Source organism: Camelina sativa, chromosome 16 (assembly GCF_030686135.1).
Source record: "Camelina sativa cultivar CO46 ecotype springtype chromosome 16, ASM3068613v1".
Classification (NCBI taxonomy): domain Eukaryota; kingdom Viridiplantae; phylum Streptophyta; class Magnoliopsida; order Brassicales; family Brassicaceae; genus Camelina; species Camelina sativa.
This window is the reverse complement of record NC_141895.1, coordinates 740,172-754,679: the sequence shown is the minus strand read 5'-3', so window position 1 is coordinate 754,679 and position 14,508 is coordinate 740,172. Positions and strand designations below refer to the sequence as shown.

The following is a 14,508-nucleotide window of genomic DNA, read 5'->3' as shown; positions in this document are numbered from 1 at the left end:
AATATATATCTCAAGATATGTTTCTTTTCTTCTTCTTTCTTTTATTTTTTTTTTTTTTTTTTGACTAATTTTTGTTAGTTTGATAGATTCTATGAATATCTCTTTAGAACATTTCAAAAATTTGTTCCAGTATATTTCTAGATTCTATGGGCGTCTAATTTATAATTTAGTCGTTGAATGTGTCATCAAACTCGAAAATAATTAAATTTTATATTTTTACAATAGTGTAGATATAAGCACACCTTTGAAAAGAAGAGAGAAGGAAGCTTTGAAACGGGTTAGACCAGTATTGTCAAAAGATGTAGTTACAAACTTACAATATAGAGTCGACATCTATGTACACCAACCATCATGTTGTCACCATTGAAGCCATCGGATTGATATATAGTCGACATGTTTCTTACACATAAACGTTGTTTAAATGTCAAAATAAAACGTAGATATAACTAAGATTTGTTGATGATCTTGAGGGACGTATAAATAATATGAATATTTATAATTTTAAGGATATGCTATAGGAATTATGTAAATGAATAAAGTTATCGCTACGGTGATATAATAATCTGTGTCAATGGGACCAGCTCTAATTTGTCATTAAAATAATAATTATCACGTTAACGTGTGCTACTGCCTACTGGGTACGCAACCATAAGAAAAGCCCATTAGGCCCAATACTGTTTGGAAACCAGGGTAGAGTTATAATATATTCAACCCGCCGTAGAAGAAGAGAGCGAGACTAAAACATCGCTTCCAAACGGAGACATTTATTTACGTAACAATCTAATGGGCTTTATGTTCACCCATATTAATTGGGCCAGTGAAACAATCTCTTTTTTTTTTTTTAAGCTGAATGTACCAAAATGTGGGGTGTAAGAGATCCTCGTCATTAGGATCCTAATTACGCTTAAGAGGAAAAATAATAATTAAGTGAATGGAAAGGCTAATAAAGATATAAAATTTGCAGTGTTGTGTTGGTGGAAGAAGGGAAAGCGACTAAACTTTGAGAAACAAAGATATATCAGATTTGAGAAGGGGGACAATAGAGTCTCTCTTTGATCCTTTATCTATCGTCTTTATTTGGTTGGACCACCTTCACCTTCCTCTTCGTTACAATCTTTCATATGTACCCTAATCTTTCATATCAAAACTTTTTTATTAACTAATATCCAAAAAGATTACAATCCATGCATGATCAAATGAATTTTGTAGTAGTGAATTTGCGAGTGACAAGTGATCTGAGCTAGCTGTGTTTAGTAGATTCATGAATCTCCAACTTGAAGCCAATGTTGACAATCAATGTATGTATGTTACGTCACTTCTTAATTCAAATGACAATTTTCAAACAAAATGTGTTTTATTTACGATCAATAACATGGTAAACTGCAATAATGACTTGGTTTTAGCAAACAAACAAAGGCGTTGTAGAAGGCTTAACTGAAGTAATAATTTCTTAAAAATAATGCGAATTTTGTCCCGATCCAACTCTACGCTACATATTGGCATCCCTTATGTTATATGACATGTGCATGTAAGTGGGGTTAACTATGGAAGCAGTCAATAATTCATGAATGTGTTATGTGTATAAATAGCTAGCTAGATGCTGGGGGATTATGAGCAGCTGACTTTAGCAGTTATTGCAGAGTAAGTATATCAAAAGGGAGTGTATGTATATATGTAAGACTCTTAACAGTAGATGTGAAGATCATAACACGTGTTATATGTATATGTTTTTATATAATGCTAAAAATAATTTGATATACATATATAACCAAAAATAATAATAAATATCCAATTTTTCATACAAACCTTACCCCACCTTCATATATTTTGCATCTACGTATATATATATATATATTTCTAATCCCATCTTTATTTTTTTTTCTTTCTTATATTTTATTCGGAAAACAGCTAAAATCAACCCTAACTATTTGCCTAACGCTTGTTTATACTTAAACTTTAACATCCTGCAAATAACAATTTAGACTGTATTAAAATTCAAATTGTCTACCTAAACTATATAAAACGTTGTTAATTTCAACCTCTATTTCAACAGTGTTAAATAAGAGTTTAATGATGTTGAGTTAGACGGTCTATAATTTCAACGTAGCACTGAGACTTACCTTGGTCATTTTTGGATATTTTGTAGATAAGTTTGAGAGATGAAAAAATTGTTCTTTTTGTTATTGTTAAATACCTGTCTCAAATTGGTATAACTAAAGGTTTTATTTCCATCTAATAATAGAGTTTGCACTTGTTCATATCGAAACGAATAGTTTCACTACTTAAATATCTGGTTGGGTCTAATAGATCATTCTAACTGTATATCCCAATTGGAATTAGCTGATTATAAAAGAAAACTATAATAGTCTTATATATTCGTTGGGTTATATATGTTCTTTTCAATATATAAGATTCCTACATATAAAAAATTAACTAGGTTAGTCGATGTGTTCTCAGATATACAATATTCTTGACGGTCATCACTGAAATGATATAATAATTGTTCAAAACGTATAAAGCCTTTGCTATCAGAATAAAAGCAATTCGGAATTAGATACCAAAGGTAAGATTTTATAATCGATATACAAATTTTCCAAGAGACCCATGCTATATATATATATAAAAGTAATGTTTAAAATTAATTAATTTAAGTTATCTATTTAACTTAATAAATAGACGAAAGGGTTGGCCGGGGATATGTGAAAGAGAGTCCTAGACCCTGGGGGGGGGGGGGGGGGGGGGGGGGGGGCAAATGACAGTTGGAAAATGTTGTCGCCATTATCGCACCATCCATTTATTATTATTACTATTAAATAAAAATGGTCCGCCTTTTTTATATTTTATTTCACCACTACCCTCTTTGATCCCGACTTATCGTATCCATATACAATCAAAAGATTTTGTTATTTTGCTTTTGCGTTCCTCTCCCATAATATGGTCGCGGTAGTATATAACATATGATACTAGATTTGATTAACACGGATGTACATTACATGTCGCTTCGGTCCAAAATATCCAACACTAGCTAGCTACATTTGATTACTTAAAATAAAATAAAATGAGAAACCCTAATTCATTTACCTTCAACATAATGTATGGAACTATGATAAATCCGGCCCCCACATGCACAATTCAATCGTTCAAAAATAAATTGTAATCACCGATGATAGTATACGTTATACGTATAGAGAAAGTTAGAAATCAGTATCTTCGAAATTTGTATATTCCTTTCTTTGTACGAATCCTAATTTATTAGCTAGTTCTTTCTTATCTTCCTTCGATTTACAAACATGTAGACACTATACAAGATCAATAAAAGACTTCTTTTCTTATAATAGAAATTTTGAAATGAGGGAGAAACTCTAGTGGGATAAAAATAAATAGGGTTAGTTAGTAGTAATGGTGTAGGTGGAAGAAGGTAATATATAAAAAGAGCAAGTAGACATTAAAAAAGAGTCAAGTGCAATGCAAAGCTAATTGGGTTTACTCTATTGTTAAGTAGTGGTCCTTACCCCTAAACTCTTCTTTTAATACCCCTAGCTCACATATCTCCACACATACTCATACCTCCACCATTACTATCCATCTTTTTCTTTTTTTGTTCAACACTCTCCAATCTCCATCTTCTTTTCTTTTTAGTTTTCTAATTAAACCGCACGATTTCAGATATTTCTGAGTTGTACAATAGTTTTTGGGTTGAGTATCACATCGTTTTTTAAATTTTTTTAACAAGTAAGTGAAATAACTCTCCTTCTAAAGCATAGCATCGTATCTACTTCGTTAATTGTTTTCTCATACGAAACGAATGTATTGAACAACAAGTGAATAGCTGAAGTGAAAAAAAAAAAGACTAAAGCGGATTCTCTAAGTCTAATTCCTACTTTGCATTATGATATATATTGTTTATCAATATGTTATCGTCTTCACCATAAATGATAAGCCCGCATCATAGTGTATCTATCTATATGGCAAATTAAAGTGTTTTTGCTTCTGAGGGTGCAATTTCAAATTCAAAACTAGAATGAAAAGGATGATTTATAGAATAATAATAAAAATATACAATATAGATAGGTCCCGTGGCTACAAGGGTATATGCTTTGAAAAGGGCGACGCTACGACGTCCTCTTCCTAAATTCTAACATTCATATATATATTTTTCACCGTTTTCAGAATTTAGAAATAATTTTGTTTTATTCGTCATTATTAATTTGCAGATAAACACTAAAAAAAATCCCACTCGCCAGCCAGATAGAGTAGTAATATTTGGATGGACGGCTCAATTGTTGTGAAATAATAAAATCTAATTTTGGGGAGTTAATGTATCATGTAATTCCAAACTAGTATATATACCTATCAAACTAGTATATAAATTATAAATTAATATGTATATATTGGTGATATATACTTTAAGTCTCTAATGAAGAACCATAAAACCAAAAAAAGAACAGGTTATCGCCTGAAAGTTTTGTGACCACTCAATTATGTAATGTGTGACTGTGTGAGATGAGAGTTTGGACCACACTGATCAATGTTCTTTCATGAATTTCACCTACTCTTCAATATTTTAAAAAAGAAAACATTTAACCTTTGTTTAAATCAAGCCTTAATTTAGACTTACTTAAATTGATTGTTCTCCCTTAATTAAGCCGAAATTAGCCATAGAGACATGAATGATGCTTTGTCTCTCTCAGGACCACTCACCATGTACGTAAATAACGATAAGATTTAACATGAATTTACGTGAAACTTTAACAAGTTTACAGTTTTTATTTGAAGTCGTTAGTGTATACCACGTGTCTTGTTCTAGAACAATATCTGTATTATGTAGTAATGGTTACGTGATGTCGGTCTAAATAATGAGCTGTACACAAAACTAAATTTGTATCGGTTTTCGTTTGGTTTTGAAAAATATTATAACAAAAGAACTATACTGTATAATTTTTCATCCCTATAACTCTAGATACTCTGGTCGGGCCACGAGAACTACACTGTAATTTTTTATATTTCACGTGATATGATAAATAAAGATTAAAGCATGATTTATGTTAACGTGTAAATCCTTCTCTGAGATTGCAGCTTCGTAATAATAAATTTCTATCTCATGCAAAATGTGTATTCCTTTTGTATGCTTGTTTTTTTTCTTTATGTAAATAATATTTCTTCAATTTTCAGCTTCATGGTAATATAAACTCAAACATTTCATAAAAGTAAGGCAATAATACTATAATTAACAACAACGAAATTGCAAGTGAAACTGAAAGCATGAGAAATTCATAGTAATTGGGGACAAAAAAAGAAAAGAAGAAATTAGCCCACCATTTCACAATCGCGAATGGTGATGAATCGCTTTCATCTAGTTTAAAAAGTTCGAGGAGACAGAAGACAATTCTCCTTAATACTTAGACCTTATCTATTAGGCACAACAAATATATAGAAAGAAATTTTTTTTTTTAAAAAAAAAAAAACGGAATCTAGCTAGGTCCGTAATTGTAATCATGGTTCCCAAAAGAGATGGGTATGAGTTTAAGTCGTCAGGTCCTAACTTTTCTCTTATAGTAAACTTGTTAGGTTCAAACTTGAGAGCCATTGTATATCATCACATAGTATAATGCATATACAGTTATAAGAACGAACGTACATTTTTTTGTCAACTACTTACTATACACATGTATACATGATTTTTTTACCATTCTAGGTATCTGCAATTAACCTAAAATTAAACAGTTTTTTTTGTAAATATGAATTCGATTCCTGACTTGGATTCATGTGGCACATCCTCTGTTCGCTCTAACAAACCACTAGATCCTACCCTACTGGTTTACAAACGAGTTTTTTTTTCACTTATTTGTTTGCAGTTAAAATAGATGTGACTGTGAATATTTGATTTTTTTTTTTTAAGAGTGAGGGTAAACAAATAAAAAGTCAACAGTAAATACCAAAACTATAAAACGACATGTCATCTTGTCCTTTGTAAAAGCAGACTGAGGCAACCCATCCCAAAAAAAAAAAAAAAAAAAGCCTTACCACAGATCTCAATAATTAGCATTTATTATTAACAGTTCATAAAAATCCAATAGTCTTCTGTTAATTGTCAACCCAAACAACTGTAACATCTTTCTCATGTACAAATTTTATGACACATTATTACTATATATCATATATTATTAAATCTGATCTTGTGAGTATTGCCATTTCGGTCATTTTCTCAGTTCAAATATTATTTAGGCTACTAATTATATATAGATAGTAGTTAGAGCCAAAAAGATCGATGGTACACATAATTTGTGTTCCTCTATATATTTTCATTTTTCACTGCATATATATAGATATATGACTATGACTAATGGAACTGGTTGGGTAGTCATAAAAAAAATTTCTCTTACATTTTGAGAATGGTAAAATACGAATAGAGATATTTGTTTGTAAATCAAAACATAATACGAAAAAAAATAAAAAGGCCAAATAAATGTAAATGAATATGTCCATATGGAGAAAAATTGAAACGAGGATGGTAGAAAAAGGCAAGAAGAAGCTCACATGAACAGAACCAGATTGTTCATGGGTCCCCCCCCCTTCCTTCTCACCTCCCTCCCTCTCTCTCTTCTCTCGACCCATATCTCTATCAATCTTATATTTACATGAGCTCTCTCTCTCTTTCTCTCTCTCTTCTCCTTCCTTGTTCTTGAGAGATTGTTCCTAACTTTTCTTTTCCTTTCTTGGAATTGAAGTGCTTCTTGCTCCATAAACAGTAGAGAGAGAGAGAGAGAAAGCTTTAAAACAAGAGAGAGATCAGAGAGAATCGTGATATTCAGTGATGTTAGGCAAAACCAAAAAAGAAACCCACTTGCCATTTTTGTATAATTAGGTCAATCTCATCCACCACCATACTCAATTCTCCTCCTTTTTTTCTCGATTCTGAAATTTTAGGGTTTTATCTCTTTCTCCTTCTTTCTTGTCTACCAAAAGATTGGACTTCTTTCGAATTAATGGTATGGTGAAGAAGTGGAAATCTTGAAAAGATCCAAGATCGATCGATTCCGCAAGAACAAGAAGATGATGATGAATCAAGAAGAAGAGAAACCTATTAATGAAGAAGCTTCTTCATCGATGGAGAGAGAACACATGTTCGACAAAGTAGTAACACCAAGCGACGTTGGTAAACTAAACCGACTCGTGATCCCGAAGCAACACGCGGAGAGATACTTCCCTTTAGACAACTCCACATCAAACGACAGCAACAAAGGGTTGCTTCTAAACTTCGAAGATCGAAGCGGAAACTCATGGAGGTTTCGTTACTCTTATTGGAACAGCAGTCAAAGCTATGTCATGACTAAAGGTTGGAGCCGTTTCGTCAAAGACAAGAAGCTTGACGCTGGAGACATCGTTTCTTTTCAGAGAGACTCCGGTAATAAAGACAAGCTTTACATCGATTGGAGGAGACGACCTAAGATTCCCGATCATCATCATCATCATCATCAGTTCGCCGGAGCTATGTTCCCTAGGTTTTACACTTTCCCTCATCCTCAGATGCCGGCAAATTACGAAAGTCACAACCTCTATCATCGATTCCATCAACGAGATCTAGGAATTGGTTACTATGTGAGGTCAATGGAGAGGACTAATCCAACGGCTGTGATTGAATCTGTGCCTGTGATGATGCAAAGGCGAGCACAAGTGGCTTCGAGAGGAGAGAAGAGGTTAAGGCTGTTTGGTGTAGACATGGAGTGCGGAGGCGGCGGTGGAGGAAGTGTGAATAGTACGGAGGAAGAGTCCTCATCTTCTGGAGGTAGTATTCCACGTGGCAGCGTGTCTATGGTGGGTGCTGGTTCTCTCCTCCAGTTGAGGTTAGTGAGCAGTGATGATGAGTCTTTAGTAGCAATGGAAGCTGCAAGTCTTGAGGATCATCACTTCTTTACAAAGAAAGGGAAATCTTCTTTGTCTTTTGATTTGGATACATGATGATTATGAAACTAATCACTACTTTAATACATATATATATATATGATAATTTATACATATATTATATATATGACACAAAGAAATGTCTTTTTAATGGTATTATCAAAGAAATTACATGTTCAAGATTCGAATTTGGTTCTTACAAAGTTAGTCTTTTTATTTGATTATGATTTGATCAGTCTCTTATTTAGCTTTGGTTGGTCGGTGTTATACAGAACAGAACTTTGGATAGCTAGGGATCAGTGTAAAACTTAAAAAACCATGTCCCTCTAGTCAGAAACTAATCAGAAGATATGGGCTGTCTTATAAAAAGTGAAAATGTGTATATATATATATATCTATATATATATATATTGTAATTGTAGAATTGTGTATATAATTACATTAAATGGTTATCAATTTTTCTTTACTTTCTTTAGTTTTATTTGGTTGATATATATGTATATGGCTGCTGTCTTGTTACTGTTACTGCTGCATTTTCATTTTCTGAAGCTGTTGCTGCTGCTTAATTAGTCAAACAGATTTTGCAGCTTGCAGGAGATGGGCAGAGACAAAATTGGCTATTTTTTTTATTTTTTATATCTGATTTAAAAAAAAAAAATTTAAAGAAGAGCTTTTTTCATCTAGGTAAGATTGAAAAGGTATGATCTGTTTTCACAGAGATTGCTGATGCATTAACTGTTGCTTGCAGAAGTAAATGAATTTTATTTAAAATTTATTTTCTCAGTTAACAAACTCGTTTCTTGTCTGGGACCATTGCACAATTCACACACATATATATACAGGCAGAGATTGTTAATGTTAGGTCTTGTTCGGTATGACTATATGCGTATGACTAATTCTTGTAACTGCTTTTCATTGGTAATTACAGGAGTTTTAATTAAAGATGAAATTAACTCAACTACTAATTATATTATACATTATTGTGATGATAGTTATAGATTATATAGACGAGTTGATTTGATGATATCCTATATATAGTGTATATGTGTGTATACATGTTCTTGTTTTTCATTATTTGTGCATAGATATAGTCACAAACATCAACAAATTATACTTAATATATCGTGCATTATATATCTACAGGGCTTTCACTATATCTAGTTGAAGATGAGTTAAAAAGATATTTTGATAGGTGTAGTGTAGTAGATTTGTTGAGCCTTAGTGTAATATTAGAATGTCACAATAAAATTAAAATTTGGTAGTTTACGAATGATAAGGACAATTAATAAAAACTATAGCCTCTTTGAAGGGTTGAAATAAATTTAGGTATTTCAACAGCAAACTGAGAAGTGAGCCTATATATGTGACCATGAACACATACGATGCAAGGATCAGATATAGTATGGTACATAAACACTTTGTTTTAACATGTTATCTTAGTTATAACTTATAAGTATGCCAAAGACGTTATTTCACCATATATCATCAGAAAATTGTTCTTTAATTATATATATATATATGTATGTGTATGTATGTATACGAATTGCTATTATTGTGTGTCATTGTTTGTCTTATGCATGTTTGGTTTTTGTGAGCCTTAACTTGCAAAACGGATAGAAATCTATAGATTTATAACATTTGTAGTTCGTTAAACTAAGCAAAAAGCAGGAGCATGTCAGCTAAAGTCATCAGCCTATACATACCATAGCTGTGAAAAAAGGCTATCGAAATCAGCGAGGGCTATGTACCTAAAGATTACATAATGTAATCGTATAATTGCCTATATATGTGAAGGGCATATGAGATATTAGGACTGAGCTACGAATAATGATAATGATTTATCATGAGCAACGTATCCCCCAAAACAAACAAAACAATAAATAAAAGAGAAATCAAATCGATTTTAAAAGGCATTTCTTGGCGATAAATTTATCAAAATTCTTAGTTTTTTTAGCATCCTACTTTGGAGAGCAAACATGGGCAATGAAATTTTCCTTAAATCCAATCTTTTGTCTCCATGGCAAAAAAATCACTAAAAATAAATATTTGGAGAAAAAAACGGTAAAAATATTTAAATCCTTAAAACTAAATCCCTAACATAATGTATTTAGCCATCAAGTCTCTCTAGTTATCTCATTAGACGTTTAGAAGCCATTTTAATCAGACCCGTTCGTCAACACTAACTCTTGTTTAGCCATGCTAATGATCTAGACATGGTGTGATTTTGACGTTGATCAAGCCACGGTCTTGTTGTATTAAACTAATGATTCTCAATTGATTGAGTTCAAACTTATATATAGTCCTAGCTAGAACCAACACTTTTTTTTATTTTATCGTTGACAACTTCTCCCTGCCTATATGTTCTTCGCCGGCCATCCCTTCCAGGCTTCCACCACCTCATTCGAGCATCGTCCTTTCGTAGTGCTTGTCGAGCGTCACATACAATTTCGATTAAGGATCTCTTGTCTAATTAAAACAACACCTCAACACCGATTAGTTTAAACGGGAAGTTAATTAACGGTCAATAAGAGTTAGAATAATGGCTATTGTCGACTAATGTTATAAACTAACCTTGTTTGTACAACGCACAGTACGGAATGTATTCCTTATTGGGCATTTTTGTGTTACCAAATTCATACAGTGACATAAATTAATGATTTCTTTTGCTTTTTATATTAAAAAGAAACCGTAAATCGTTCCATTGTCTCGAGTGCTACTAACTCAGTAATCAGAACCAAAATTCGAAATTCGAATATCCAAGATCAGGAATTTGGTTTAAATTTTCTATAACACTACTAACTCAATCGTCCGGATAAAGTTCTCGTAATACCACGTTCAGAAGGTTGTAAAATCATGAGATTTCACTATAATAGCTCGGGTGCATTGACGTTGATCGAGGGTGGGATAAAGTTAAACACCAGTGAACCACACACCAATTGGGACAAATGACTTTCCAAAACCACAAACTTTGATTCAATAATTAGTTACTATGTTTTAGATTACATACTCGGTTAGGAGTCAATTTACCAGTGCGAAAGGGAGCTAAGCAACTATTCAAAACAACTGTAAGAAAAGCCTTCAATCAAAACCGATAATCTGAAACATCTTGTTGGAGTTAGAGAAGGTAAGTTGAACAATCATGCCTACAACTTGAAACCTTTATATGCTCAACCTCCATGGAGAAGGTCTCAAACCAATACTACTACCAATTTGCAGATCCATCAAGTATCTACTTGAAAACAAACCAAACGAAGAAGATATCTAAAGTAAACACTCATCCTCTAAAGGAAACCAAAATGAACTTTGATAGGTGTTGAAAGTATTAAGCATCTGTCTGATCATATCTTGATATAATGAATTTGAAACAGAATCAATTACATATTTATATATAGCACACAAAGCAAAACAATACTCAACATTACACATACAAAACTCAGGACGTGTGACATCTATCTCAAGGCACATATGCTCTGTAAAGTGATGACTAAAAAGTTACAAAGAAATAAGATCAATTCCATTCCCTAACTCCGCCATGAACTCTCAAGAAGATCAGAAGACACCAACGAGAAGAGAGAGCCCGAGCAAGAAAAGCCAAACAATATGAATCAATAACAAAGCTTGCCCTGGAACAGAAGCACTTCCAGCATTACCTGTGTCACAAGCTCCTGTTTTGACTACACGAGCGCCGTGACAAGCTGCGTCAGGACAACCGCACCAGTACGTTACTCCATCGGCTCCACATACCGGATCCGCCCGGAAACAGTTAATTGGGCATCCACCCGGATCAGAACCCCCGGGGCACACGCCGCCGCCGGATCTGTCTGGGAGATCATCGGCGGCTTGTAAACCGATCAAGCAGAAAGCTAAGAAAAGGAAAGGAATGCTCAGTGATAACGAAGGCATCACGTGAAATCGATCGAATTGATGATGATGATGATGATGATGATGATGATGATGAGAGAGTTTCTCAAACCCAGAAATCTAATCCTCCAGAAGAACCCTAGAGATTCGTAGTGAAAGGAGTAGAAAGTTCTGATTCGAATGATTGAAACCCTAATTTCATGAGATTTGGGGATTTTTCTTAAGAGAGTTTGCGTAACCGTGTTGTTTTGAATTGGTGGTACAGCTGGTCCGCCCACCGAGTAAAGCATATTATAGAGACTACACGCCGTTTTTTTATAACCATTAAACATCATGTCGTTTATTTCGAGGTTGTATTGATTCTTGTTCACCAATTTCTGTTACAGTATTACAGTATCAAATTACAGCGAAGGAGAAACACTTCTGAATAAGAAGAACACATTCAGCTACTGAAGTTACATATTAAAACCTGAAACTTTAAACCACACATACAACAAGAACAATAATATACAGTATCACGGCTTCATCAATCCTTTCATGTTTAAAAACTTCTCTCTTGGATCAGGTTTACTGTGACTCAAGTGGGTTCTTCCTGATGATTATCTCTTGCGGCATATCGTCATGCCATCCCCGATTGGTACCTAATGCGCAAAGAAAGGTGAAAAACTGAAGAGCTCGTTGTGTTTGGACTTGGGAGCAAAAAGTGATAGAATCAAGAAAACACTAACCATACTGATGCTTATACGTTTATCATCCATTAACTTCTTGTTGAAATTCCTAATGCTGATGGTCTTTGCATCATTCACCTGTTGATTTATGGATATGTAAATTATGATATTTCTTCTTATTCGAGAAGCTTTTAGAGCATGGTTGTGTTTGTGTAAGATGCATACCATAGGATCCGCAACTCGTCCATGCCAAAGAACATTATCCATCACAATGACTCCACCAACTCTGACCTGCGCCAGCAGAGATAACCGCTAAAGCTAACTTGGCCACTATGGAAAGAGACTAGTATTATTCATCATCTTACAAGTTGAAGAAGCAATTCGAAGTAGTCTTGATACATCCTCTTATCAGCATCGACAAATGCAAAGTCATAGCTGCAAGCAATAAAAGCTAAAACTTAGGCAATCGTTTAAAATAGAGCCACCCTCAATGTTACAATGAAAGACGCTTAATGTATATACCTGGATCCTTCACCGTTCTGAATCATGGATTTCAATGATTCAGCTGCAAGACCATGTTTCACATTAACCTGACTAGAGTTAACAAATAAAAGAATCATACAGTTGTTCGTAATGTTCTTGTGGGCTGACGTTGTAATAAGATACAAGCAGTAACTAAAAACAGCAAACGAAAAAGTAGAAAACAGTAATGTTTCGTGCCATACAAAAGCATTGAATTTCGCAACAGTTGAATGGCCTCACCTTGTGAGAGACACCAGCAAGGTCGTAGTACCTCTTAGCAACTTCAAGAGAGTTCGAATCTCTATCACAGGCAACAAGACACCCTGATTCTGGTAGAACTAACGCCACAGCCAATGAAGAATACCCCTGTCAAAAACCACAAGCTCAACAACATTCTCACAAGGGACGACACAAAGCCAAAGTAACAATGCTCAGGAAACTCATAGGAAGAAGATAAAACACCGTGTAAACTCCAACTTCAATACATCTTTCTGCTCCAAGAATCTGTACAAGCATTGCAAGCAATTGTGCTTGATCAGGCGACACCTACAGCCAAACTCAAATGCAATTTACTACAAAATTAGCTCAGTAGTGTCAAGAACAAAAACAATATATAGTCCATTCTTTTTAGAAGCTACTTACAAATTTCTAACAAATAGCATAAACTAGAGCTGAATCCAGAAGAAGAACCCTAATCCAGTGAAATTGTTACCTGCATTTGACTACCTCGCATTTTGGAAGTCTCTTCCCGGAGTTGCCTCAAAATCTAAAACACAATCAAGCAAGACACCAGATAACAAGTTTAAGCTCTCTACATATATGAGAAACGGAAGACGATAAACCCAAATAAGAGTTTTACACACACCTTAGGCTCACGTACGTTGGAGATGACATAGTCGTAAAGGCGAGGAGTGAGACTGATGACCTGTTTGTTACCGTACTTGTCGTCATCCGCCACAACAACAAAAGGATTTGCCACCGTCGAGCAGTTCCCGATTAGCCGACGGCTGAATTTCAAATTCCTGACGACGGAGACCGTTGGCCGGTTAAGTAAAGTATCGGCCGTTCTACATACCGAAATCGAACAGCGATTCAGAGCTAAACCGGTCGCCATCTTCTGCTCCCCCCCCCCAACACCCAAAACGTAAATCTATCTGCGTCTGCTCCAATCAAACGGGTCGGGTCAAAACGATGTTGAAACGGGTCGATGGTGTATATTGAAAAGATAAAAATAATTTTACTAAATTAGGAGAATTTGCATATGAACCCCTTAGTATTTAAAACATTTCACAGGTGGAGTGTGAACTGTTATTTTTAATCAAATAACCCTTGTATTTTGGAAACAAACTAAAGGTTTGAATGGTAACTGCGGTCAGGACGGCCAAATTCGTCTGCAATCTGGACCACTCTATTTTTAGGGCGGACTACAGACCGCTGCGGACCAATTCTATTTGTATACAAAAGTGGTCCACAGTTGGTCCGGAACGATCTTCCAAATCATAGGAGATAATTTAACAGGTTCATAACACAAATATTTAAATAATACTGATTGCTC

At 34.3% G+C, this 14,508-nt stretch overlaps 3 protein-coding genes across 4 annotated transcripts; 1 reads left to right on the top strand and 2 right to left on the bottom strand.

Annotated features, from left to right (window-relative positions):
• The first annotated feature begins 6,505 nt into the window (after positions 1-6,505).
• LOC104749121 (B3 domain-containing transcription factor NGA2) lies at positions 6,506-8,090 on the top strand. The gene has a single exon (XM_010470697.3). The coding sequence runs from the start codon at positions 7,054-7,056 to the stop codon at positions 7,957-7,959; it is 906 nt and encodes a 301-aa protein (XP_010468999.2). The 5' UTR covers positions 6,506-7,053; the 3' UTR covers positions 7,960-8,090.
• A 3,130-nt stretch (positions 8,091-11,220) lies between these two features.
• On the bottom strand, positions 11,221-11,950 carry LOC104749120 (uncharacterized). The gene has a single exon (XM_010470695.3). The coding sequence runs from the start codon at positions 11,803-11,805 to the stop codon at positions 11,452-11,454; it is 354 nt and encodes a 117-aa protein (XP_010468997.1). The 5' UTR covers positions 11,806-11,950; the 3' UTR covers positions 11,221-11,451.
• Positions 11,951-12,073: 123 nt separating this feature from the next.
• On the bottom strand, positions 12,074-14,508 carry LOC104749118 (uncharacterized). 2 transcript variants are annotated; one of them, XR_015584635.1, is made up of 9 exons: positions 13,819-14,200; positions 13,666-13,719; positions 13,416-13,499; positions 13,194-13,319; positions 12,954-13,025; positions 12,797-12,866; positions 12,657-12,722; positions 12,492-12,569; positions 12,074-12,404 (listed from the first exon to the last, which is right to left on the bottom strand). XR_015584635.1 is itself a non-coding variant. In XM_010470694.3 (9 exons), the coding sequence occupies exons 1-9, from the start codon at positions 14,065-14,067 to the stop codon at positions 12,363-12,365; spliced, it is 837 nt and encodes a 278-aa protein (XP_010468996.1). In that variant the 5' UTR covers positions 14,068-14,508; the 3' UTR covers positions 12,074-12,362. The 2 variants fall into 2 exon arrangements, 1 of the variants encoding a protein (XP_010468996.1); XM_010470694.3 differs by having other exon boundaries at positions 12,954-13,021; positions 13,819-14,508.

Excerpts from the sequence above, each read along its gene's own strand:
- LOC104749121 (XM_010470697.3), top strand. The coding sequence starts at position 7,054 with ATGATGATGAATCAAGAAGAAGAGAAACCTATTAATGAAGAAGCTTCT.
- LOC104749120 (XM_010470695.3), bottom strand. The coding sequence starts at position 11,805 with ATGCCTTCGTTATCACTGAGCATTCCTTTCCTTTTCTTAGCTTTCTGC.
- LOC104749118 (XM_010470694.3), bottom strand. The coding sequence starts at position 14,067 with ATGGCGACCGGTTTAGCTCTGAATCGCTGTTCGATTTCGGTATGTAGA. Across the intron at positions 13,500-13,665 it reads TGCGAGGTAGTCAAATGCAG|GTGTCGCCTGATCAAGCACA; the intron begins GTAACAATTTCA and ends GTTTGGCTGTAG. Across the intron at positions 12,405-12,491 it reads AACGTATAAGCATCAGTATG|GTACCAATCGGGGATGGCAT; the intron begins GTTAGTGTTTTC and ends TTTGCGCATTAG.